Source organism: Boeremia exigua (assembly GCF_020726555.1).
Source record: "Boeremia exigua strain MPI-SDFR-AT-0100 chromosome Unknown C7974scaffold_2, whole genome shotgun sequence".
Taxonomy (NCBI): Eukaryota; Fungi; Ascomycota; class Dothideomycetes; order Pleosporales; family Didymellaceae; genus Boeremia; species Boeremia exigua.
The window spans coordinates 642167-666541 of record NW_025763519.1 but is presented as its reverse complement, the minus strand read 5'-3'; the positions used below and the strand labels follow the sequence as shown (position 1 = coordinate 666541).

Here is a 24375-nt window from a genome sequence, read left to right as displayed (position 1 = left end):
CTGAATCTCGAGAATCTGATTGGCAGAAGTCAATGTGGGGCTAGCCACGCACAAGCTCACATCTCTTCTCTGTCGCAATATACTATGTGTATGTTCCCGTTTGTTCGAATCGTGGAGAACCCCATGGGAAAAATGCGGGTATCTGTCATTGACAACGCGGGGTGGAGCCACGGATACTGTCTAGTAAGAAAGTGGCGGTGGCCAGGACCGTCAGCAACGTGGATGATGTTGACAATTGCCACATTTGACCACCAGAGAGACAACGCTGCGTAGTGTGATGAGCGACCTCGGGTACAGAACGACGGTGAGTGCACAGCTGCCGGAGCAGGACAGGCGATGCCCCACTTGCCCCGGCGAGCTAAACATCTGGGGGAGGATTAGGCCCCGCACCTTCCACCAACCGCGCATCTCTCATCATCCCCTCGACCGTCCGCTGGTCACAGCGTCGTAGCAGTTGCCACTATCCCCGCGGCCAATTTGATCTGAGGCTCTAGAGGTTCCATCTTGGCTAAACTATTCAGCCGTAGCTCAATGTCCTTCCAAGTAAACCAGCCTGCTGGACGTTTCCGTGCTTGCAAGTCCTCATGAGTCCTCACGGCTTTCTGGGTTACAAGTCTCAGTTTACGATACGGTTTGCAGGGATTGGGAAACTCGTACTTACTCGGATCGCGGGTCTGACACGTAATATGCAAGCCTCAATGCTTCGATCAAATAAGGAGTGAGGCTCGGCGACAAAGTAACACATACGACCGGCTCATCGCACCGCAAGGCCCGACCTATCAGGCGAAGTGATATTTGACAGGTCTATCTGAGGGGACAGACCATAGACTTTACCCAAAATAATCGGTCTACCGTTGGTATCGAGCGATGGAGCCACAGAGCTGCATTGCAGAATTTAACCGGTCCGCCTAACCGTTCGAATGAAGCTAAGGGTTCCTTGGTGCTAATGTTACTATGAGATGGAACATATATAGGATGAAGCACTCCAACATTGCCAAAGGATCCAGGTCCAGCGACCAGCCCACTTCTGGCAGGAAAACACTGCACGTACCAGCCGTTGTGGAGTTTGACCTATTGACTTCATCGAATATCGCTCCTTCGTTCATCTGGACCTACAACGATAGATCATCATGGCGATTAACAAGTTCAGACCCAAGATGGGCGCTGTTGCAAAAAAGGCTGCCGATGTTGAGGTCGCTCAGGCTGAAGCTCCCCACCTGGCACGAGTTGACTGGAAGTCCGATCCCGGGCTCAGGAAACTTTACCTTTGGGCTTTCATCATTTGCATCGCTTCTGCGACGACAGGTTACGACGGGTAAGCATTCCTTGCCATCATATCAGGCTATCTGTTCTAACAAATAATAGTTCTATGTTGAATAATTTGCGCATTCTCAACCGTTGGACCACCTACTTTGATGATCCTAAGGAGTCTACGCTTGGTCTCCTCACAGCTCTCTATTCGATTGGCTCCATTGCCTCACTTCCTTTTGCCCCTTTCGTTGCTGACAACTTCGGTCGCAAGTCCGCTATCGCCCTTGGTTGCATAATCATGATCGTCGGCGCTGCTATCCAGGCCGCTGCAAAGAATCTGGACTACTTCATGGGTGGACGATTCCTGATGGGGTTCGGAAACTCACTTGCCCAGCTATCATCTCCTCTGCTGCTTACCGAGCTCTGCCACCCTCAGCACCGTGCTCGTGTCACCGCCGTTTACAACTGTCTGTGGAACGTCGGCGCCATCATTTGTACTTGGTTGACGTTCGGTACCAAGCGCATCGAAAGCGACTGGTGCTGGCGTATACCTGCGCTTACCCAGGCGTTTCCCTCCGTCATTCAATTGGCTTTCATCTGGTTCATCCCTGAATCTCCAAGATGGCTGATCTCTAAGGAGAGGAACGAGGAAGCCCTTGCTATTCTCGGCAAGTACCATGCCAACGGCGACATCAACAACCCTACCGTCCAGTTCGAATACGCAGAGATCAAGGAGACTCTCCGTCTCGAATTCATGTACAAAAAGACATCCTCCTATCTTGACTTCTTCAAGACCCGCGGCAACAGGTACCGGCTCATGCTCCTTGCATCTCTCGGTCTTTTCTCGCAATGGTCTGGAAACGGATTGGTTTCTTACTACGCAACCGATGTCTACAAGTCTATCGGTATCACTGACGGCGACACCCAACTTGGCCTGAACGGTGGTCTTACCATTCTTTCGCTGATCGTCTCCGTTTCCTGCGCTCTTCTCTGCGACAGAGTTGGTCGCCGTCCGCTCTTCATTGCTGCTACCGCTTCCATGTGTCTGACCTTCATCATTTGGACGATTTGCTCTTCGCAGCAGGAGGCTAAGCAGAGCAAGGCTGCTGGTCAGGCTGTTATTGCTATGATTTGGATATTCTCTGTGGCATACGCCCTTGCTTGGTCTGGTTTGCTAGTCGCATACACGGTTGAGATCCTGCCTTTCAAGATTCGCGCAAAGGGTCTCATGATCATGAACTTGTTCATTCAAGTTGCTCTGACTATCAACCAATACGTCAACCCTTACGGTTTCCAATATCTCCACCCTACCTGGAAGTTCTACACTATCTACGCTGTAAGCTACCCCTCTTTTCAAAATCGCAGATCACGTACTAATCTGTGTCAGGTCTGGATCTTCCTCGAACTCCTCTTTGTCGTCTTCTTCTACGTCGAGACCAAGGGTCCCACTCTTGAGGAGATTGCTAAGATCTTTGATGGCGATGAGGCTGAGGTCGCATTTGTTGACACCGACAAGGCCGGACAGACCGAATACCTTGAGAAACAGGGCGATGTTCATGTAGATCCCGCCAGGCACTAAGCCCTGTGCAGCAATAATTGTGGATTGGCGATGTTGACCGCGGCATCAGATATTTCAGGTTTACAAACTTTCGCACACGCCCAATTGCAATGTGATACTTCTCACGTATTCCAAGCAGTGTTTCCACGCAGACCAGGAGAAGGGACGATTCTCAGTTCATTGAAAGGCCAAAAGACAAACAAGAAGCTTCAAGCGAATAGCCCAATGTATTTGACATAAACAGTTCAGAATCGTCGAGGCCCACCAAGATTTGAAGTAAATATGTACAAGAAATTCTAGCACCCCACATCTTCGACTATTTACCGCCTGTTGCTGATTATGTATCCAGCCTTCTCACCGACCGCATACATCGTACTCTGAATATGCTGACTTGGCACGAGCGGGATGATCGAGGCATCGACAATAGACAGCTTCTCAACACCATGGAACAGCAGCTCATCAGAGACACAACCACCCAAATTCTCAGGCATCATGGGACAGCTACCGCTAGGGTGACTCAACGTCGGCCACAGAGAGCCGAGTTCGACCACACGATCGATAATCTCGGCATCAGTCTGGTACTGCGCGCCAGGGCTCGTCTCGACGGGGCTGAACTGCGCAATCTCTGGGCGCGCCCAGACCTGGCGAATGTAGCGCACGCATGCAGCCAACATAGACTTGTCGAGTGGGTTGGTCATGGCGTTGTACTGGATCAGAGGGACGCCCTGCGGGTTAGCAGGGTTGATGGTGATGGTACCACGAGACAGAGGCTTTTGTAACGCGACAAGAAGGCCATTGCCGGCTGCGGGGATACCGTATTCGACGATGCCTGCTTTAGAGTTTGCGTAGAGGCCAGCAAGAACCTTGCGCTGGGCAGCCACACCGGCGAGAAGCTTTTTGCTGCCCTTGTAGATGGCAGGCAGATAGGCATCGTTGGCTTGAGTGGTGACCTGGGAAGAGATGTTGGCGTAGCTGGCAGGTGCTACCTCAGGTAGGGGAATGAAGGCAAGTGCGTTGCCCCTTGCTTGTGTCAGGGGTCCAGTCTTATTGACACTGTACTCTTCCCACGCAGAAGCGTTGAAAGCAGAATCAGTAGAGAGGGAAGTGGGGTTGGGTTTGCTCATATTGGAAATGCTGAAGCCCATAGATGTGTAGGGGTGGTCCTGGAAATTGGCGCCAACACCGTCATGTGCGAGCTTCACCTTGATTCCGGCAGCTTCGAGAATGGATTTAGGTCCAATGCCACTAAGCTGCAGCAGTTTTGGCGTGTTGACGGCGCCAGCTGCGAGAATAACCTCTCGCTTAGCATATACAGTCCTGATTTTGCCTGTCTTCTTGTTGGTAACCTTGACTCCGTGAGCAACAAGCCTATCGGTGGTGTTGATATCGAAAACGAGCTCGTTTGCAACAGTCTCGAGCAAAGTAAAGAGGTTCTTGCGATCGGCCACAGTATCGTAGTAGGCCAGACGAGCATGTTGTCTCTCTCCGGTTTTAGGGTTCATCGTGTTGGGGTACCACGAAGTACCCGCGTTGTCGCCGTTGTTACCATCAACAAGTCTGCGCGCACCCTGGCCGTCAAAGGCTGACCAATAGCTCTTGATGTCCGGGTATTGGAAGTCAGATATACCGAGCTTCAAGGGGCCTTTACCATACGCTGCAGCATCCCATGTGATGTTGAACGCATCGACGAGCTCTTGTGGTGGAGGGATGAACTCGGTGCCTGGGTCCGCTTTAGCCGTGTCAGATATCGAATGGAAAGTACGGTTGTTACCTTTCTGGAAGAATGGGTAGAGACCGCTCCATCCCCAGCCCTTATTGCCCAGAGCCTCCCATGCGTCGTAGTCAGCAGCAGAGCCGCGATCATACATCATACCGTTCACAACTTGGCTACATTAGCAATTGTAAGATGGGGTCTGGAAGTTCCTAAATGTACCTGACCCGCCACCAAGTACCTGAGCAACACGAGTGTTCCATGTCCTGTTGTTGAGGGCAGGCTCAGGTTGACAAACGTAGTCGGTCCACAGAAGCGAAGTGTTCAAGGCGTAAGTTGCGCCAAATGGCATGCGAATATTTGGGTTATCATATGCGCCACCTGCCTCGATGACAAGGACGGATTCTGTAGTATCGAATGTTAGGACATCCGAAGCGATGTACATAGGTATGAAGATCGCCACCCACTCTTTGGATCTTCGGTCAAACGATTGGCGACAATCAGACCTGTGACTCCACCTCCTACAACGATGTAGTCGTATGTGTCTGAAACCCTGGCTTCGATCTTGGCTGAAGTGTCAACAGCAAGAGCACTTGCAACCGACAGCTGGAGCGCTATAGCGAAACGAGTGGATGAACGCATCATAAAGTGTGCTAAAATGCACTACACAACAAATAACGAATGACTGAGGACGCAATCGCGGTGGAAGCTATATCCCTATCGGAAGTCACATATATTATAAACGTGGCTGCCACGAGCTCGAATAATCTCCCGGGCACCTGTGAACGCATCATTCGGCACTGGCGCAGAAGGAATCCTCCTGACGTCCGACACGGCTTGCGCGTTCTAGCTGCAGAACATGAAGCCATTTCTACTCGAGTACCTGTACCGCAAGATTGCATAAATGACAGTGCTCCTCCGTGCGGCTCGGCTCTTGCAGGGGTCATGCCGCCTTTTGTACTTACATGCCTACCTAGGTACATAGCGTCCCATGTTGCGATTCGCCAACATCGGAAGACGAGCAGTCGCAAGGAGGGCAACAACGATTCTGTACACATGTAGGCGCTTTGTGCTATGTATACTCTTCGTTGTTGCTGTGTCTTGGTTGCAAGACACGTAAGTCTTCTAGGGCTGTTATTCGCCCCCACAGAAACGGCCCGATTGTGTTCGCAGGTCCTCGGAATTTTGGAAGTCAGGGAACAAAATCCTTCAGGTGTCTGGAGATCAGTCCTAGATGCGGCATAGTTGTGTAAGCTTTCCAAGCTTTCCATCCCGTCTTCCGATCCAGGTACAGTTGTGGCGTGTCATTTCCTAGGTACCAATTGTCTGTGCGCACTCAGGTAATGAGCTTACAACCACGACAGAGCCTGACAGTATGTTGCTGACAAGGGAATGTTCGTGACTTTCACTGGCGTTCTATCTGACAGTTCCAGCTTTCTGTCTTGCCTACCAGAGTCTGTCGCAGAGGTTTGGAAATACCACAACCGAGGTTCAATGTGCCTTACGAGTCAACCTCAGCCGTATCCTGACTCTTGAGGTTCGACCAAGGTCGCGGCCCAGGGACCGCAATGGCGTCTCCGGAGAGAAACCTGGTCTCTCTGCAGCCTACCGTTTCATGTCAAACGCGGGACGTGCCTTCGTTCGTGTTTCCTCCGAACGGTACTGTGGTAGCCGGCATGCATCATGGGTAGATCTATCATTACAGGGAACTCTGTTACCTATCCAAGAGGTATAGTATCATATATGTGTGACAAGATTGCGGTCACTAATTGGCTTAGCATGCTACCCGCTTCAACGTTGCGTACCTACTGTGTATAATCGCTCTTATCGCAATCTAGCGCTTGGTGGGGATTAGCAATTACCCTTGTAGGCTTCTCCACCTACAAAACTCACGCTGGCCACCACAGTAGTCCACAACTAGACAGGATCGGCTTGTCGCCCTCCAGTGTGGCGATGACCCCTAATGGTTCGGTGATGATGGCTCGAATGGGTTCGTTGCGCATGCGAAGAGACTAGATGTGTCAAGAAGCCGTCTTCGATCGCATCCTGGTGACCTGGCTGGACAGAGCTACCCACTTCAGAGGCATCTGATCAGAATCACCTTGATTGAAGATGTAGAAAGGCACTAGGTACGCAAGTCCTTGGGGCAGTAGTTGAGTCGTGCAATGACCTCTATTGTGTACTCGTATTTGACTGTACAGCAGTATGTGCCTACCTCATGTGCCGATGATCGGCGATTTGCTTGGATACAATAGGTACGCGAGGGTCAATGGTTCGGAGAAAGTCTCGCCAAAGATTAAATCATGCGAACCTGTACACGGGCGTGCGCTCTTGGCTACGGAAGCTTGTTTGCAAAAATTACCTGTAGGGATACGTAAGGTGCTAATTTGAGAAGGCTACTTCTCCCGTCGTTCTCATCACTCCGTCCTTCTGGAATTTTGGGTCCACCCAGCTTTCCTACACCTGACCCAGTGTCCGCCTGAGATCGTCCTGGGCAAGCAGACCCTTTATCGAGTGCCCAGGATGGCAGACACGCGACAAGACTGGCCCGATCGCAGACACGAGATCTTGGGATCCACCATCAGCATCGGAGTCTTAAGCACATTGGTGCTGATATGGAGAGTCGTATATGCGATAAAGAACAAACGAAAGTTGTTGTTTTGTGACTATCTTCTGATTTTAGCGGGAGTAAGTAGATCCTTGTATGAACGACGCAGCAATACTAACCTGACATATAGATGATGAATGTGGCGACGATGGGGCTTCGCTTCAGGACCACCGGTCACGCCCAGGGCCGGCACATTGCTGACCCGTCCATCAAGAAACCAGACGACATTATAGCATATAGCTACTATGTATGGGTTGGACAGATCATCAACCTGATGGCAGTCGCTGTCCTGAAATGGTCGATCTGCGCATACCTGCTTGCCCTGAAGTTCTCCAAGGTCTACACGCTCATCGTCTGGGCATCGATTCTGTTGGTCACTGTCTTCAACTTCACAATACCGTGTATCGGTTTACTAAATTGCGTGCCTTTGGAAGCTAATTGGAACCGCGCGGTAAAAGGGCATTGCTGGTACAAAGGCCATTCAGTTTTGACATATGCGCAAGGAGTCACCAATATCGTCACGGATATCGTGTATGTTGTGGCGCCCATCGTATATCTCTCAACCATCCAGCTTGCAAAGCGGACACAATGGAGTCTGAGGATTGTGTTCATGCTGGGTTTAGTGTGAGTCTCAGTTTTCTGATCGAGACCAAAAGCTGACTTGTCCTGCAGCGCCACGGTGTGTTCGATCTTCAAAACCATTGAGCTGAGTGCACTCAAGAAAACAAAAGATCCAACTTGGGATGGTGTCAACTTGACGATTTGGGCTGCGACAGAGCTCTCAGTGGGAATCTTGATCGCAAGTTTGCCGCCTCTGCGCAAGGTCTTCGACAAATTGTTCCGCCAAATCGTGCCGTCAACCTTCCTAACGAAATCGAGGACACCGGGAAGCATACCATTGTACAATGTCAGCAAACCTTACAGCAAACCGATGGGTCGCTCAGCTGCGGAAGATGACGCCGACAGCGAGAAAGACATGCTTCCTGCAAATGTTACCAGTAGTGGAATTACCAAGACGGTAGTGCACGAAGTAACGAGCGCAGAGAGGAACAGTGCTGTGCGAGCGCCTGACAGGACTTACGGTACGTATGGAAAAATGAACGGGTAACCTCTTGTGTCCCTTTATCCTACTGGAAACAACACAACGTTTCGCGGACCTACGTGCCTGGACAGTCGTAGCCTACCTCAAATTCGAGCACATTTGTGTTTTTTCTTTAATTGGTCCCGTGCTGTGTCTCCAATTGCTCGAACACCCAGTATTCTCGAATTGAAGGAAGAACGTAATGTGTTGTGTGCGAGTTGTCCACTTCTGAAACGAAGTGGTTCCTATCACATCGCAGGCAAGCGTCACTAGCAAAGTACACCATACACCATAGGCCTATAACTGCTCATTAACTCATTGAGGGTAGGCTTTGTCTTCTAAAGCCTGCTCGGTTAGGTATCAGAGACTTTAGCAACATAAAAGCCGACTGGTCAACCTACATCTTGAATACAGAAAACATCCTAACGCCTGTGACTATGCTGGGTGCCGAGAACATGCGGGGTATCTCGAAAGGCAGTCGCGGAAAAAACAAAGGTAGTGTGATCGAAACAAAGTGCACACTGCAAGACTTGCGATCTGTCCAGCAGTCAGTCGTGTTGCTGCGCTCTACGCAACAGCTGCCAACATCATCCTGGCGGAAGGGTAAGAGCCGGGTTCAGAGGGCTCCCTGTGTCCTCCTTTAGCAAGGCCTTGACACGGTCAAGCCTGCTCACTGCTTTCTCAAGGCGGTCCAGCCGCCCCATCTTGTCCTTGTCTTTCCTCTCAAGCAACTCTATCCGCTCTTCAAGTTTTGCCCTTGCTCTGCGTTCCTCCGCCACCATCTCGTTAGCCTGAGAGAACAGAGTCACGCTGAGTTCTTCGATTTCTGAGTCCACGGTGCGCACCCTGTCCTCTGCCTTCGCTCTAAGTGCACGCTCGCGTTCGAGTTCATGAAGCAGATCATGGTCCGCTGATGATTTGGTCGCTGGGCCGGGTAGGGGCGGCGGGTTGGTGGAGTTGACAGGCGAGGCCAACCTGCCAGTAAGGAACGAGAAACGAGATTGTGTTCTGGCGTGTGCTGAGCCTGCTGTCGATGGACGACCATTTGAAGAAGGGGAAGCGACCGAGTCCGAGGTATTGTTGCGCGTTGGCCTGTTAATGCCTTGTGGTGTAGATTTTAGCGTACGGATCTGGTCCTCGTAATCGGCGCATTTGTCTGCTGATTGACGCCTTAGTACACTTCGTGACTATCGTTCGCAATTCGCAAACGTACCTGCAGCCGCTGCCTTTTCTCTCAGCATATCTATCTGCGCTTGCAGTTCTTTTATAATATGCTTCGCTTCCTCCACGCCCTCCAAATCAGCGACAATTGTTGTGCCACATGATGGGCAGCTGTGTGAAGTGTTGGTAGATTGGAGAGTACGTGTCGACGGTGCGGGCTCTGAGGGCGGTTGCAACTCGACTGACATGTCTCGACTCCTTTAGCTCTATCTTGGTCGAGGTTCGGTGCCTCAGACTAGGCTACTGACGGTTGGTGTTAAAGGAACGAACAAAATGCGTCGCGCAGAGAGTGCGTCACAGGATGACCTCTCGAGTCTCTAGACCGGGGTTCCGTCACCCCTGTCTGGGATTTAAGATTTGCGCTACTTTGCTAGCGCCCCGCCCCACTCCGAGTCCTCCGATCACACACCTGTGTACAACAGCAAGCTTTCTTTGCAGGGCTCAGAACGACTCTTATGTTACATAGATCTAGTTTCATGCACCGCAACATGAACTATAGAAACCGAATGATTGTAGAGCTGCTTTTCACGGTACGCATCTACACTGAGCAGTCTGCTCCATAACTCATACATGTTGCCAACGACTATACATATACATCAGACTGACTGCGTGAACCAAATCAGGCTCTGAAGTAGAATTAGACCAATCCCTTACCCTGCCGAATAATCTTTGACGTCCACTCGCTCGCCATTTTCTTCAAGGGCTGTATACTAACACATTGCACCCAAACAATCACAGGAAGTCCAACCAATTATCTCTTGTTGATCACCACGTCGAAAACGACGTACCAGTACTCAGACTTCCCTGGGCATCACCCAGTCTGTAGTATCTCTAGTCCTTATTGCCGTACAGTGAACACCCCTTTTCCGGCTACGTTCCAGCGGGTTCCTTTCGAGAAGATGCTTACGACATTCTATGTTCTTTCACACAATGACATAGTGTGAACTATTTAAGAGAATCCACAGATGTCCTGACATGTATGGGTATGCCTCAATTCAGATCCTTACAGAGGTTGAAGCCCACGTATACATGAAAGTAGAGCTCTCGTTCGATTCAGGTTGTGACCACATTATATATCGAATGGCAACAGTATCAAGCTGAGTACTGTGACAACATCTACAAGCGTCTTGCCTGTACGTTCGCCATTAGGTATTTGTTTGTGTCCAACACTCTGTAATCTTAATACCTCCATAAGCATAGCAGTCGATCGTAAAAGCTCGTAGATATGAATGTTCGCTGGCCATTCGCATTCAACCCAAACTGTGAATCGCTTCCATAGTTCATACTCTTGTGTTCCTCAAACTTTGCCACAACCTCGAACCGCCAGTCATCACCGGTACGCACAAGCCTGATGACGCGCGCACCAGCATGCATACAGCTAACAAGGAGTAACAGTTCTTCGGGTGGTTGCATTGCCTCGCTTGAGCTTGCTGCAGCTTGAGTTGGCATCTTCTTGTCCAGAACCTTCAGACGCCACACTCCACCACCTAGGTCCATCTCAGCTCGCACCTGACGGCGACCCACGGTGGGAGCTTCAATCAGACGAATATGATCGTCGTAGCTGCCAGTAACTATCCAACTGCTTCCACTATCTACATGGATTGGCAGGATCGCTGTGACACCAGCGCTGTGGACTTTCTTGTCCGACCATGACATGATCCATGAAGGGGCATAGTTTGCTCCAGAAATCTCTTCTTTGCTTCCAGGATGATCGCGGGGCAGCTCCATGTACTTCAAGGCGCTATCATCACCTCCGGAGTAAATGCCTGTTCCGTCTGGCAGGAAGGCGAGGGTCCATGCTTCAAGCTCATGAAGGCCAACGTCCAAGTGCGATGGATTCTCCAGGTCGACTTTGCCAAGACATACTTTGCCGGTCGAAAGAGTCATGCCAACTGCCGACTGTTCGGGATGCCATGAGAACGCGGTGATCAGCTCGTTCTCGGGAAAGTACTGGAGGGTCTGAAGGAGGACGATTTCGGGAATGTCGTTGGCTGACTCTTGGTCGAGCTGATAGATACCAATAGAGCCTGTCGATGTTGCCACTCCGAAGATGGAGTCTGCGCCCTCCTGGGGAAGGAAGTGTACATCCAAAATTGCGGATGCTGTTGCAATCGTCTGCACAATTTCGCTGACAATAATAAGTTTTGCTTGATGGTATGGCAGAATTTGTTGTAGCAACAACTTACACTGTATCGTCTCTAACACGAACCAATATCAAACTTCCATTACGCTCTTGATTCTTTTGCTGCCCCTCATGCTGCGCAGGATCTGACAATCCTGATCCATCTTCTTTCTCGAGATTATAGGTGCCCACCACAGCATATTGCGAGTCGCGAGACCAGAACTCGATACAGCTCGGCGGCAGATCGAGTGTAAGAGTCAGTAAGGAATCGATTGATGCCATCTTGTTGCTTGGTTGCAGAAAAGTACGGCTCGCATTTTGCGCAACCAGATCCGGCTAGTACATGATTGATTACTAAGCGGTCGTGGCGTGCACGCTCTTGCGTCTACTCCCTCTCCACTCGACTCAGACGTCGACATTGTTGACTGCGAGAATGTGGCATCGAAACGATATCCATCGTCCAATTGACTACACGTCAGCTTTAGTCCCAGACGCCGTCGGGTTGATGCCTTACTAACCCTGGCTCGCCTCAGTTGCAGCCTAAGCTAACAACCGATTCGGAAAGCAGCTGATCGTCAACATACACGCAATCACCTATTAAAGTCGCATGAGAGCGCGTCTCTTTCGTGTTTTTCCAAAATCAAACGTGTCTCACTCTCATTAATTGCTCGCTGATCAATAACTCCCACGAATTCTCAATTGCGGTTAATCAACTTACAATGTCTCAAATTGTGACATCACAGACAACCTTTGCGTCTGGCCGTTACTCGAAGCGTAAGCGGACACAGGTCAACTACCGTATGGAAGAGATGGATGTTGATGAGATGGATGGGGAGTTTGAGGAAGATGTGAAACCGAAGGTTCGCCGACGGCTTCCAGGGCATGCTAGCAGTACTGACCTGATCTCAGAAGCAACGCAAGACTGCATCCAGCAGACCCTTACCGAAGCGCAACATCTTTCCTTTTCTTCAACTGCCTGCAGAGATCCGCAACATGATCTACACATACGCGCTCACTGATCCATCGGGTATCAAATTCGTTGCCGTTCAACGGAACAGGCGCCGTTGCGTCGAGAGAGTCTCGGACAAGACCTTCAACCAAGTATCGAACTACAGGTCTCCCTACCAGTCGAACAAAATCAATAGCGATGCGAATGAGCGAGCCGCATCCCTTGTTCCTTCACTCCTCGCAACAAACAAGCAGATCTATCAAGAAGGTTGTGATATCCTATACGGCAACGAACTTGTCTTCGCTGACACTGTCGCTCTGTATGCATTTATGATTAACCTGGGTCCTGGCAGTGCTTCTCACCTCAGGAAGATGCGACTCACGGGCTGGGGCCGGGGACGTACATCGAAGGCGTATAACAATGCCTGCTTCGCAGTTCTTATCTGGGCTACCAATCTTGAGAAGCTCTACATCGACAGTACTTTCAGTTATTACAGGCTACCAAAGCTTTGTGCTCAGCAGATCTATCGCGATGCGTTTCCCTGGCTGGAAGCTGTCGGCCGCGCCAAAAAGAAGGCCGATGCGGCTCTTGAAGTTCTCGAGGTGGCTGCTGGGAGCCTGCGAGGGGGCTATTACGGTTCTCAGAACGTTACCGACGCAGAGAGACGCAAGACATTCAACGACGAATTGAGAAGGAACCTATACTGGCATCAGAAGTGCGTTATGCCCAAAACGAAAAGAAAGACGAAGGCTTCTAAGGTCAGTGGCAAGCCCTGAGGATCAACAACTTCGACTCAGTTGTTCGTAGGGTAATGGTGGATGGACTTCGCTCCACATCTATCAATCACCAATGTCATCTACATCGCACAGCTGTATTAGACAGGTTTCGATATGGAGTTCACCAATTTCGGCGTTAAGGTCATGGCTGGGCAGCTCGTAGCGTTTATGAATCATGATCGTAGTGTTTTCAACCACCGTAGCTATGTGGATAGATTTATTCAGAATCTTAATTTTACGAATTTACTTTGCCAGTTTAGAGACCTCCAAGCTCAGACGAGGGAATTGCCAAGCATATGTCGACGATCTCGAATCAAGGATCAAATCCTCGAAGCCAAGCGAACATTTGTTGCGAATGTTGACGTATTTATTGACTGCAACTAGCGCTCGCGTTCACATATGCCCCGCCATTCATGTGACAGAGATCTCAGCCACACTTAGCTAAGATCGGCCCACAGCTGCCGAGGACTGCGTCATGTTCAAGCTGCGATTTAGACCACGCGCGCGCGGCCTGCAACTTCTGCAGCGAATGTACCTGGAGCTAGTCGCTGCTGATGCCTACAAGCGACTCCTCAGCCTACACTGTGACATTGCTATCTGCATCGACCTGCCCTCATTTTTCAACAAGCGCGTGTTGATAGGTCTCCGCACTGCTGCAAGGCCTCACGAGCACATCCCAACAGAAGCTTTCGGGCCCCGTGCATTCCGCCTAACGGTGTCAGCGCCGCATTGAAGGTTTGTACGCGTCAAGAGCTGCATATAATCAGGATAATTTCGCCCCGCATCGACCTCGGCGTCTCGTACTTCAGGCACCCACATCAGCGTCCACCCGTCTGTACATAGTCTCCACCGCCACGAGCCATGGCCACCGAAACACATCCCTTTGCCTCTCCGAACGCCATACCCCCTCGCACAAGCTCCACCGGCCAAGTCACGATCGGGCATCCTGCGAGTCCCCGTCAAAGCGTCTTGCGCCCACTCTCAGAGATCGACTGGATGAGCCAAAGCAAGAAGAGCAAGACGTCGCACGCCTCAATAGAGCCGGTCGTTAGCACACAAGCACAGCCGCACTCGCACTCGCAATCACAATCGCATTCACGGTCGGAGCCAATGAACCTCGAAGAAGTCAGCACAAACTACCCCACTCCGCTCTCGCCGCCAGCCGACGCGAAAAATCTGGGCGAAGACCTCATATATGGCAACGGTGCGGCTTGGACGGAGGAGAAGGAGCGCCTTCTCCTTGGGCCCTACGACTACCTCTGGGGTCATCCGGGCAAGGACATTCGGTCGCAATGCATAGCAGCGTTCAATTTGTGGCTGCAGGTCCCACCTGAGCGGCTGGAAACTATAACACGGGTTGTTGGTATGCTACACACAGCGTCTCTGCTGGTCGACGACGTCGAAGACAACTCATTATTACGGCGCGGCATCCCCGTCGCAAACAGTATCTTTGGCGTCGCGCAGACAATCAACTCGGCGAACTATGTTTACTTTAAGGCGCTACAGGACCTGCTGCTCATGGGCAACCCCAAGCTCATCGAGATATTCACCGAGGAGCTGTTGAACCTCCACAGAGGCCAGGGCATGGACCTGTACTGGCGCGACAGCCTGACCTGCCCCAGCGAAGCCGACTACCTCGAAATGGTCGGCAACAAGACGGGCGGCCTCTTTCGGCTCGCCATCAAGCTCATGCAAGCCGAGAGCGCAGTCCAAGTGTACGCACCTCCCCACCCACCCCTTCACATATCAGCTAACCGCCCCCCAGCGACTGCGCCCCGCTCGTCTCCACAATCGGGCTGCTCTTCCAAATCCTCGACGACCACCTCAACCTCTCGCCGACCTCGGGCTACGCCTCGCTCAAAGGCCTGTGCGAAGACCTGACCGAAGGCAAATTCTCCTTCCCCGTGATCCACGCCATCCGCGCCGATCCGGGCAACCAGATCCTGATCAACATCCTGAAGCAGAAGACGACGGACGAGGAAGTTAAGCGCTACGCGTGCAAGTACATGGAGGCCAAGGGCAGCTTCGAGTACTCGAAGCGGGTTATTGATGAGCTGAGGGGGAAGACGGAGGGGCTTGTTAAGGGGATTGAGGAGGGGTTGGGGGATCAAGGGACGCAAGGCGCGGAGGCGCTTAGGAAGATGTTGGGTAGGTTGGTGTTGAGGTGAATTACGTAGTGGAAGGGACAGTAATGTTGGAGTATCCGAGCATTGCATAGCGATGCGCTTAATGATTACGAAGTTACGCTATTACACTACTTTTCCTTTGTCTGGTCGAACTATTGCCAGTTGAGCTGCAGCAGTCGATTGATTGCTTTTAGTGAGCTGCTATGGGGATGCTTCTGAGCTTGCCTTGTCGAAGGGAGACGCCTGTTCAGATGAGGTAGCCGTAGCAACGAGTGCTGCAGCGATGATCGTAGCGCTTAAATCGTAGCACATTGGGGACAGATGTGGCAAACACTCACCAGCGCACTGCGCAGTCTATTTCAAAGTACACATGAAATGATGCAGGGGCGGACAGCACTAGTGAACGCAGTGATACTCTAATGTATTCATGCCAGCCACCCATTATCACGCTGCACAGCAGCATTAAATATTATACAAGTATCAAAGCCCCAAGCCTCACCCCGAATGTACAATCTCACCCAATGCAGAGGGGTCGAAAGGGGTTCACAAAACACCCACTAGAACGAAGCTTTCGAAGAGAAGAATGCAGTGAGAATAATGTATCGAACCTTTTGAGCCTCCGCTAGGCATCCATGCAACCGCAGTAAATCCAAAAACACAAATGAAATGTCTACTCTACCATCGTACGTCGTAAGGAAATATGCCGCGAAAGGCTGGGTATGTGTAAGGGTAAGTATGATGAAAATGGAGATAAGGAGTTAGGCCGTCTGGCTGTGGGCAATCCATGCATCGTGCGCCTCTCGGAGTACTGAAGTTGTTAATAGCCATTTGCCTGGCAGGGTTTGTTGAACTTACTTTGCAGGACATGAGCTTGCGAGGTGGAGGACTCACACGCACACTGCAGGGTCCGGCCGTCGATAAAGTCCAGGACTACACTATTTGGGAGTTCCTGTTGGTCCTGGTCGGGAGGATAAGGAGCTTTGAAATCGGTGAGATGGTAACGCTTGGTAATGCCTCTTGGATTCGATATCGAGGGACCAAGGATAAGGTTGCCAGTGGTGTCGATCTCAACAAAACGACGCTTCCACAACTGATTGCCTGTTAGCACAACTCCGGGCTTCAGCAAGTTGATGGACTTACCAGTGTGTCGGGGAACTGGACGTTGAGATCGCCAACCTGAACAGGTGGTGGCGGTTCCCGCAGTGATGATAAAGAAGTAGAATGCATATCCTGCTCAGGAAGCGCAAGGCTTGTTTGGGAGCTCTTCAACCCCAAGCCCGAAGACATTCGCTTGAACAGCTTGCTCGTTCGCGAATCTTTCTTGCCCTTCTTCTCTTCGCGCTTCTCTTCATCGCCGTCGTGACTGTGGATAGACCTCGTTTCGCTCATTCGGCGGCCGAATGGCCGCCAGCTGCTCTCAGATGAAGAGCGAGGGAGTGCATGGCCCAGATCACGTGATCCCGACGAAGAAGGTGCTCTTGGCGACGTGGTTGACTCAGTCGCAATAGACGAAGCAGTTTTCGCACGAGTTGGGCTTTTGGGAACGAAGGCAGGCTTCTGATGATCAATGATCAAAGGACTCTGGTGGAGGTCCAGTGGCGTGGTTTCGGTAGGCATAGCCAACGTAGGTTGCTTAGTGCGCTCATCTTGAATGATACGAGCGGTGACCTGCACAGTCTCGGGTTGTTCCACTTCCTGTAGGTTGTATACGTTTTGATCCGCTGTGATGGGCGAAGGCTCCAACGTAGGTTTCTTGTCAGGCGTTGGCTGGTTAGACAAGCTTAGGTGCGATGGACTGCCTAATCGCTGAACAGGCGTACCACCAGGAGACCTGTCGATTGGTGATGCTGCGAAGAAATTCGACTTTCGTTGCGCTAAGCTGGATCCAGGCCGCGAACGTGGGGTATCGTGTGGACTTAACGATGCTTGTGAATCGCGTTTAGATTTCTCTGCGAGGGCCTTGATCCTTTGCGCAATACCACCGGATACTTTGACAGAGTTCATCTTCGGTGGCGGGCCCATCTCCTCACTCCTGGTTGATGTGGTCCATGGACCTGACGATTTCCTGACAAGGTGTTCTGGTGATGTACGGGTGGCCTGGTTGAATGATGTCGAAGCTGCCCGCTTAGGCGGTGAAGAAAGCTTAGGCTCAGAAGGCTGTCGAGGAAAAAAAGGCATGATCGGCGACTTGGACACGGACATTGGCTTTGCCTGCCGGACCTCCGCGCTACGAAGCTCTTCCATAAAGGAGTCGTCGGATAGATACTCTGCCTCGGAATTTTCTGCGCTGACCTGTATCGGATCAAGCAATGCCCTGCGCTTATCTTTCGATTGGTACCAGCTTTCTCTCTTAGAGGAGGGCAGAATCATCGACTCCCTGTTGCGGCGCTTAGACGCATTGTCATTTTGCCCAGCGTGCTCGTCAGGGGGCATGTAAATGGTTGACTCGCGGTTAGAGCGGCGTGGGTCTTGAGATTCGGAAGGTATAAGGGATGTTGTGGATTCCCGCTTTGACGTGTCTGACTCAAGTGGGGCATCCGCTGGCGGGGTCGGCAACTGACTAGGTATCTGCATATCTAACGAGGGGACGGGCGTCTTGCTTTCCGGAACAACTGTCGGCGAGCTGTCCACAGATTGCTGCTCGTCTAGAGTATCCCATGTCGTATGTTCTGGAATGTCTGCGGCCTTCTGCGCATCATCCATGCTGGTATTATGATCGTCCTCTGACAGGGATGAGGGCCGGGTGGAAGGGGCAACAGATGATCCTTGCGTTTGCGCAGATACCGGCGAGGACACGGATGCAGCAGAATTGAGATCATCGTTCTCGGTCTGGTTGCTGGTGTAGACCATACCTGAGCTGTCCACTGCCAAAGATGAAGTTGTATCCTCCTCCAGTGAGATCTTTCTGTCTTCAAAATCCTCTCTACTGGGTTCCTTGATGGCGTCCTCTCCGTTGTTCACAGGCAAGGATTTTGCAACACTCGCATCTTCAATCATAGTATTGCTACCAGATTGTGGTGCGTCTGCCGCTGTGCTATCGCTGTCAAGGGATGATGTAGACTCAACAATCTGCGCCGTTGCCTCGCCACTTTCTGTTGTTTCCTCTGTCATCTTGCTCTGTCGGTCTTGTTGAGCCTTCATCTGCTTTTTACGCAGCTCCAATGCTTTCATCAAACGTGTCCGTTCGTGTGTGTTGCTGTTGGACTTGAGTCCGCCACTGTAACCAACAGGCATAGACCGTACACTCGCCGGACCCTTCAGCGAGAAGGTGACAGAAATAGGAGAAATAGGAGTCTCGGGTATAGGAGATGGTGGCGGCAAAGGCAGAGTGGTAGGGACTGCGGGGTTCGAATCGGACCTTGAGTCTTTGAGCTTAGGCTTCTTCGATTCAGCGGCTTTGCGAGCGGCGGAGCGAAGACCAGATGGTAGGGACGACTTTGTTTTCGCGCCGAGTTGAGAACCACTGCCTGAGGTGGAAGGGCGCCTCCCTTCCTGTGAGGCGCGAGGTCGAGGCCCGAGTTTCTCTTTAGGTTTGGTGTACTGGGCGTAGTAGTGCTCGTACAGCTCGTTGTAGTCTGGGCGAGCGGTCTGCGAGGAGGCACGGGGCTCGGCACCACCCTCGAACAGCGAGTCGTTCGTGAACGTCCTCCTCAAGTCGCTGACGTCGTCGGCCTCGGGTGTTCGCGGCCCTTGTGTAACAGTCTCAATCGTGACGTGCGAGATCTCCGGCGCAGGCTTCACGTCGGCCGGCGCAGGTTCGACCACCTTGTCGTCGAGGACAACGGGGACCTGCTCGGTGTGCTGCGACACTACTGAGGCACGCCGCAGAGACTCAGCCTCGTTGCTGGCGGGCTCGAGTATGGTCGGAATGGTGGAGGGCGACGTCGGTCGCTGCAGGGCGGGGGCGTCGTCTCCTGCAGGCTGGCTGGGCGCCTCCGACTCTTCCCTGATCCAGCTCAACTTCTGATGTCTTGCGGACGAGCCACTGGACGAGGAGCTCGAGGGGGCGGCGGTGTGCAGGGTGCAGGCCGAGGTAAGGGCGGCATCGCTAAGCTCTTCGGGGCTGCTGATGGAGAGGACAATGTCGTGCGGCGCGAACTTCTCGGTCACGGTGATGAAGTGGACAGCAACGCGGGCTGTGGGTGGGTGTTAGCGCAGGCCTGACCCGCCAATTTGCGCAGCGCGGGCGGCGCATAGGACAGCCTACCTTGGAGCAGGCGCGAGGTGCCCTCGGGCACGTATTTGACCAAGACCTTGCGGCGGCGGTACAGCAGCAGCCCGTACAGCGGCGACTTGTCTTCGTACTGTGCGACGGCAGCGCGCGCCTCTTGGGCCCCGCCAGTTCCCGTGGTCAGCACGTCGACGGCATCCCTTGCCGTATACTTGAGCAGGAACCTGTACGCGTTACATTAGCACAGCGGCTGGAGATTGCGGAGCTCGGGGGCAGGGCATCGTACCATCCGCCAGCCTCGGCCAGTGCGCCCTGGTACGCCTGTGTGACGGCAATGTCGTCCAGCCCGTTCAGCGACATGGCGAGCGCGCGGGGCCGGGAGCTGCAGCAGGCGCGGGGGCAGCCTGCGGTGCAGAGTGAAGCTGCAGTGTTTGGGCGGACTGCCGGTGGTTGCGCGCGCTGCTAGGCGACGACGCGGCCGTGCGTAGGGGTCAAGGGCTACCGCGAATCCAGGGACCGACGAGTCAAGCAGGGCAACACATGGGCGCTGGGCGCGTCGCGGGTTGGTCACGGCGGTGCACAGCAGCGGCTGGAGGGAGAGCGGGCGTGCGGCATGGGCAGACAGAACAGCAGATGAGCAGCAGATGGGCAGCAGTGCACCGGCCTGCAGCAGAAGGGGGCAGCGATGCGTGCCTGAGCTGCGCGAACTGCTGCAGTGCTTAGTGTTTCAGCGTGCAGACGGGGCCACAGGGCTGGCCCCCTGGTCCTCGTCGGGCCCTGCTCCGCGGCTGCCGTGCCGGCTGCTGACGCTCGACAACTTCATCAACGGCGGCCACGACGGCTATCCGCACGTCGAATGCTGCTACTGCACGCGGCCTCTGGCTACCGGCGTGGACCTGAGCCACAGGACTGCTGCATGGCCGCGTGCGCGAGGAGGTAGCCGTTGCAGCACTCGGCGCGGCCAAGCAAGTCGTCGTGTCACCGCGCAGGTGCTCGGCTGCCGGTCCGTCGCTTTCGCAGACGACGTCCACAGCTGGCCTGCAATGCTCGCGATAGTCGTTGTCAGCCCACCTGCGATAGACGTTGGAGCTGCAGCTGCCGGACAATTCTCTCCTGCCGCCGGACCCTTCGCTCCAGCCAGTCGCAGTGCCGAGCGTGCTTGCCTTCCAGGTTGGCCCTGCCCTGGCTCCCAACTGCAGAACTCTATTATCAAATGCACTACAATTGACTCCATTGCTCGCGCGCCTGCATCCTAATCCAGCATTGTCTATGTGCAATCACTCAGCAATGCCATGCTGCAGGCTCTGCCCTGGCCCTACTGTTAACCTCCAATGGACGCTACAGCCTTGGATATCTCCAAATGTGCCTTCGAGGCTGTTCGGCGCAGGTGTTTCCCTAAAGCTATTGATACGCCAAAGCTCTCCACCCCCTTGCAGCTTGCATTCAACCCACCCCACCAGCCCACTCTCTGCGAACCACTCAAAGCCTCGCCACACTACTCCCAAGTAGTTGTGGAGAGGCTTGTGGCTTGAAAATGCGCGTCGATAACATCGGACGGTAGCGGCCGGTGTTACACCTTTCTTAATGACATCGTCACCCCGCCATCGCGTCGCTGTAGCTTTGACTATCTCACAACAAAACACTCGACGCGTCGGCCTCCGCTTCATAATTTGCACTTATCGATAGAGCACCCTTGCACGTCGCAGACATGACATCACTCCCTGCCATCTCCACTCTGCCACATGCGGCGGACTCGGAGCTGACGACTGTGTTGGATCTGCTTTTTGAGCCTTCTCCCCCGCTCAATGCACTCACCCTGCCCGTGCTGCGATCAACAACGTTTCCTAGCTATGACGTCCTTATCACTGCCGTGAATGCCCAGCTCAAGGCGCTTGCGAGCTCAGATAGTCCTGAGGACGTGAAGAAGCTGTCAGAGATACTGTGCTCGCATCCACGACTTGGCGAGAAGAAGGTCGAGAGCGAGCAAAGCAGGAAAGAACAGGCGCAGCTGCAGCAGGGAGCCGAGGAAGAGAAGGAGAAGCTCGCGAGTCTGAACAGGGAGTACGAGGAAAAGTTCCCCGGGTTGAGATATGTGTAGGTGTTGCTTTACTATATTCATGCATTGTCACTCGCATGTTGACAAAGGCTGACGCTGCTCAGCGTGTTCGTGAATGGTCGTCCCCGCCCCGTCGTCATGGAAAACATGCGCTCCCGCATCGACCGAGGTGATATCAAGGCTGAGCGACAGGAAGCCATCCAAGCCATGTGCGACATAGCACTGGACCGTGCAACGAAGCTGCAGGCATGACTGTCCACGCCCAAGCTATGAAACGCTTGAGGTTGTGACAAGTCTTGAGCTTAGTGTAGGCTGTCGCTGCATGCGCACTCCAATATAGCTGCTGTCGTAGAAATTGAGGAAGGAATGCAGTCGAATATGGTTCCAGCGTGGTCACGAGTACACGCGTATCTGCGAAGAAGAAGACTCAGCTATTTTGAGGCATGTGTGTGCGATTCAAGTGCAGAGTTCATCTAGCCGTAGAGGCGCTCGAGTCACTCAGTAGGAAGAAGGAACCTTGTTTTGCAAACGCCTGGTCTCGCCGTAGAGCTTATACTACCACAGCCACTAGAAACGAGAACAGACCGTCCATTGCCTACGTTGTCACAGTACACGTCCACGAACCTCAGCTCTGCAGATGACCACCGTGATATATATGTTTATCTGCACCTTTGCTATCATTCCTGTTGTCTTCCTGCACCCGGTCCCCAGTCCATACTATCAGCAGCCAGGAAATTAGGCGACATGGAAGCAGGCACAAACTCAGTTTCCACCAGCGGAGCCGGCGCCACTGGTCTCTGCTCCTCGTACGGCACCGGCGCACCCGGGTACTGCACTGCCAGCGGCCCCGCATTGAAGGGCAAAAAATTTGGGCTCGCACCGCCATACTCCACAGCTCTCTGGCCCGCCTTCCCCGCTGTCTTGCTCGCCGCCTCAAGTACCGGGCTCGGCCACGCCGAGTCCGCCGCCTCGTTACTGCTGTCCAGTTTGTCGAGCTCGACGAAGGCGTCGTAGGCAGGCTGCTGCGGCGTTCTGAGCATACTCGTACCCGTGGCTGCGGTGGTGCGGGAGTCGCTCGTCACCACGGATGCGGAGAAGGGGCTGTCGTGGCGGACTTCTTCGTCGGCGTCCCAGGGAAACGAGAACTGGTCGTCTCCGTCTTCGTCGTCGTCGAGATGCGAGTACAGGTCGACGGGGGTGTTGCCTTTAGCGCCGAGGTCTTCAATGTCGAAGGCGTCGTAGTTAGAGAGTCCGAGGGGAGAGGGGAGGTGCGGTTCGTATGTGCGTGTCGAAGACTGGATGCTGGGTGGTGAGAGGGCGTATGCGGCGTTGGGGCTCTTGTAGTCTGTTGCAGCTTCGTGGCTGGGTCCAAGCCAAGGCGGAGAAGAGGATGTGGGAGAAGGGCTCCGGGAGGCGTTCAATGAACCCGGTGATGAGCTTAACGGCGAGCCAGGATTGAGGGAATGACTCGCGTTGCGGATTGCGGTGGATGGGGGTATGGGCTCTGTCGGCAAGTGGACGGGCAAGGTATAGGTATGTATAGCACCGTAGTTGAAGGTCAGACGTGCCATCTCAAGTTGTCGCTGCTCCTTTTCCTGCTCCACAAGTAGGCGCCTGCGTGAGACTGCGTCCCGTGCAGCGACAGCACCGCGCCGGATGCGATTCAAAATGGCGGCTTTCCGAAGCAGGTTGCGCCCCATAGCCTTCTGCTTCGCCCAAACAGCAATCTTAGAACTCCCCCTATCGACAATATTGGTAGCTGGGTGAGAGAATTGAGGCGATAGACGAGAAGTGATCAGGAACAATCTAAGTCTTCGTTTTTTCTTCTGCAAGCATGAATGTTCGCCGTCGATATCTGCTGCTGCTCTGCCACGCTTTTGTGAGTGTACCAAAGATAATCTTGGCATGAAGGCAAGGCTGCTATCAAGTAGCGGTAGATTTGTGAACGGAATGGTAGGCTGTGCTATATCGAGCATAGGAATTGGAGCCTGGAAAAGATCGGTCCCTGGACCACATAAAGTTTTGGTGGGTGTCATCCTCCGTTGCCCAGTTTTGTATGCCGTCTTGAAAGGGAAATATGACTGGGCAAACAACTCGGCATGCTCGCGTAAGTTATTCAAGGAATCTCTGTTCAACGAGTGCCAGTGTGGAGCGAAGTGCCACCGCTGAATACATTCAACGATGATGCCTTGCGCTAGTGTTGCGGCAGATCGTGGACTTGTGTGTGCATTAATCTGCCCAACACGCTCAAGTGTCCTGAGTGGCCTTTCGGGAATTCGCGTCAGGTATCACGAGACCCAGGTGTTCGGAAATCGCGGTGTCGAGGTCCGCGTGCCACGTCTAGAATGGAGGATGATGCCGATATCGCGATTTCTGCATACACCCACGATATAATAAGCTGGCGGTGAGTTTCGAAGAAGCAGGGTGGAAGGGTCACGCAATTGCTCTCAGCGGGAGCTGCGTTGTCTTGAGGAGGCGGTTCATCTGACCCGAAGCTATGGGCACACGCTTGGAAAATGCGGAGAACCATGCATTGTCAGCTCTTCTTTGCGATGTAGCCAATGTTATTGGACAACGTGCGCAGCGATTGTCCGCCATTGCGTCTGGACGCTCTCCATTTGTACCGGCTTGCCCAAGTCGATCTTCCCTCGTCAGGGATGTTTGATGACCCTGCTGAGATCTAGGCGGCGAAGGATTCACTGCACTGTTCCTGTCAAACAACCCAAATCGCGCATGCCTAAACCG

The 24375-nt window shown here is 53.0% G+C and overlaps 10 protein-coding genes across 10 annotated transcripts; 5 read left to right on the top strand and 5 right to left on the bottom strand.

The window, feature by feature from the left end:
* The first annotated feature begins 812 nt into the window (after window positions 1–812).
* Window positions 813–3071, top strand: C7974DRAFT_97083 (general substrate transporter). Its single transcript, XM_046147619.1, has 3 exons — window positions 813–1315; window positions 1366–2587; window positions 2639–3071. The coding sequence occupies exons 1-3, from the start codon at window positions 1131–1133 to the stop codon at window positions 2828–2830; spliced, it is 1599 nt and encodes a 532-aa protein (XP_046001182.1). The 5' UTR covers window positions 813–1130; the 3' UTR covers window positions 2831–3071.
* A 58-nt stretch (window positions 3072–3129) lies between these two features.
* On the bottom strand, window positions 3130–5162 carry C7974DRAFT_302060 (uncharacterized protein; the record flags this gene model as incomplete). Its single annotated transcript, XM_046137881.1, has 4 exons — window positions 3130–4529; window positions 4581–4691; window positions 4743–4925; window positions 4988–5162. The coding sequence occupies 4 exons, from the start codon at window positions 5160–5162 to the stop codon at window positions 3130–3132; spliced, it is 1869 nt and encodes a 622-aa protein (XP_046001181.1).
* Window positions 5163–6701: 1539 nt separating this feature from the next.
* On the top strand, window positions 6702–8441 carry C7974DRAFT_97026 (uncharacterized protein). Its single transcript, XM_046147618.1, has 3 exons — window positions 6702–7208; window positions 7259–7752; window positions 7801–8441. Exons 1-3 carry the CDS (start codon window positions 7044–7046, stop codon window positions 8234–8236), a joined length of 1095 nt encoding a protein of 364 aa, XP_046001180.1. The 5' UTR covers window positions 6702–7043; the 3' UTR covers window positions 8237–8441.
* A 355-nt stretch (window positions 8442–8796) lies between these two features.
* On the bottom strand, window positions 8797–9618 carry C7974DRAFT_372159 (uncharacterized protein; the record flags this gene model as incomplete). The annotated part of the gene is made up of 2 exons (XM_046140053.1): window positions 8797–9368; window positions 9423–9618. 2 exons carry the CDS (start codon window positions 9616–9618, stop codon window positions 8797–8799), a joined length of 768 nt encoding a protein of 255 aa, XP_046001179.1.
* Window positions 9619–10113: 495 nt separating this feature from the next.
* C7974DRAFT_96926 (uncharacterized protein) lies at window positions 10114–11956 on the bottom strand. The gene is made up of 2 exons (XM_046147617.1): window positions 11617–11956; window positions 10114–11558 (listed from the first exon to the last, which is right to left on the bottom strand). The coding sequence occupies exons 1-2, from the start codon at window positions 11832–11834 to the stop codon at window positions 10610–10612; spliced, it is 1167 nt and encodes a 388-aa protein (XP_046001178.1). The 5' UTR covers window positions 11835–11956; the 3' UTR covers window positions 10114–10609.
* An 11-nt stretch (window positions 11957–11967) lies between these two features.
* Window positions 11968–13596, top strand: C7974DRAFT_384994 (uncharacterized protein). Its single transcript, XM_046140910.1, has 2 exons — window positions 11968–12412; window positions 12462–13596. The coding sequence occupies exons 1-2, from the start codon at window positions 12272–12274 to the stop codon at window positions 13275–13277; spliced, it is 957 nt and encodes a 318-aa protein (XP_046001177.1). The 5' UTR covers window positions 11968–12271; the 3' UTR covers window positions 13278–13596.
* Window positions 13597–13766: 170 nt separating this feature from the next.
* Window positions 13767–15528, top strand: C7974DRAFT_327220 (isoprenoid synthase domain-containing protein). Its single transcript, XM_046139009.1, has 2 exons — window positions 13767–14992; window positions 15043–15528. The coding sequence occupies exons 1-2, from the start codon at window positions 14139–14141 to the stop codon at window positions 15443–15445; spliced, it is 1257 nt and encodes a 418-aa protein (XP_046001176.1). The 5' UTR covers window positions 13767–14138; the 3' UTR covers window positions 15446–15528.
* Window positions 15529–15807: 279 nt separating this feature from the next.
* Window positions 15808–20218, bottom strand: C7974DRAFT_384991 (uncharacterized protein). Its single transcript, XM_046140909.1, has 5 exons — window positions 19861–20218; window positions 19611–19798; window positions 16544–19539; window positions 16259–16493; window positions 15808–16211 (listed from the first exon to the last, which is right to left on the bottom strand). Exons 1-5 carry the CDS (start codon window positions 19932–19934, stop codon window positions 16162–16164), a joined length of 3543 nt encoding a protein of 1180 aa, XP_046001175.1. The 5' UTR covers window positions 19935–20218; the 3' UTR covers window positions 15808–16161.
* Window positions 20219–21282: 1064 nt separating this feature from the next.
* On the top strand, window positions 21283–21882 carry C7974DRAFT_303062 (Oxo-4-hydroxy-4-carboxy-5-ureidoimidazoline decarboxylase; the record flags this gene model as incomplete). Its single annotated transcript, XM_046137928.1, has 2 exons — window positions 21283–21668; window positions 21735–21882. The coding sequence occupies 2 exons, from the start codon at window positions 21283–21285 to the stop codon at window positions 21880–21882; spliced, it is 534 nt and encodes a 177-aa protein (XP_046001174.1).
* A 686-nt stretch (window positions 21883–22568) lies between these two features.
* Window positions 22569–23618, bottom strand: C7974DRAFT_293792 (uncharacterized protein; the record flags this gene model as incomplete). The annotated part of the gene is made up of 1 exon (XM_046137667.1): window positions 22569–23618. A coding segment is annotated over one exon (1050 nt), but the record flags the coding sequence as incomplete, so codon positions are not given.
* Window positions 23619–24375: the final 757 nt, after the last annotated feature.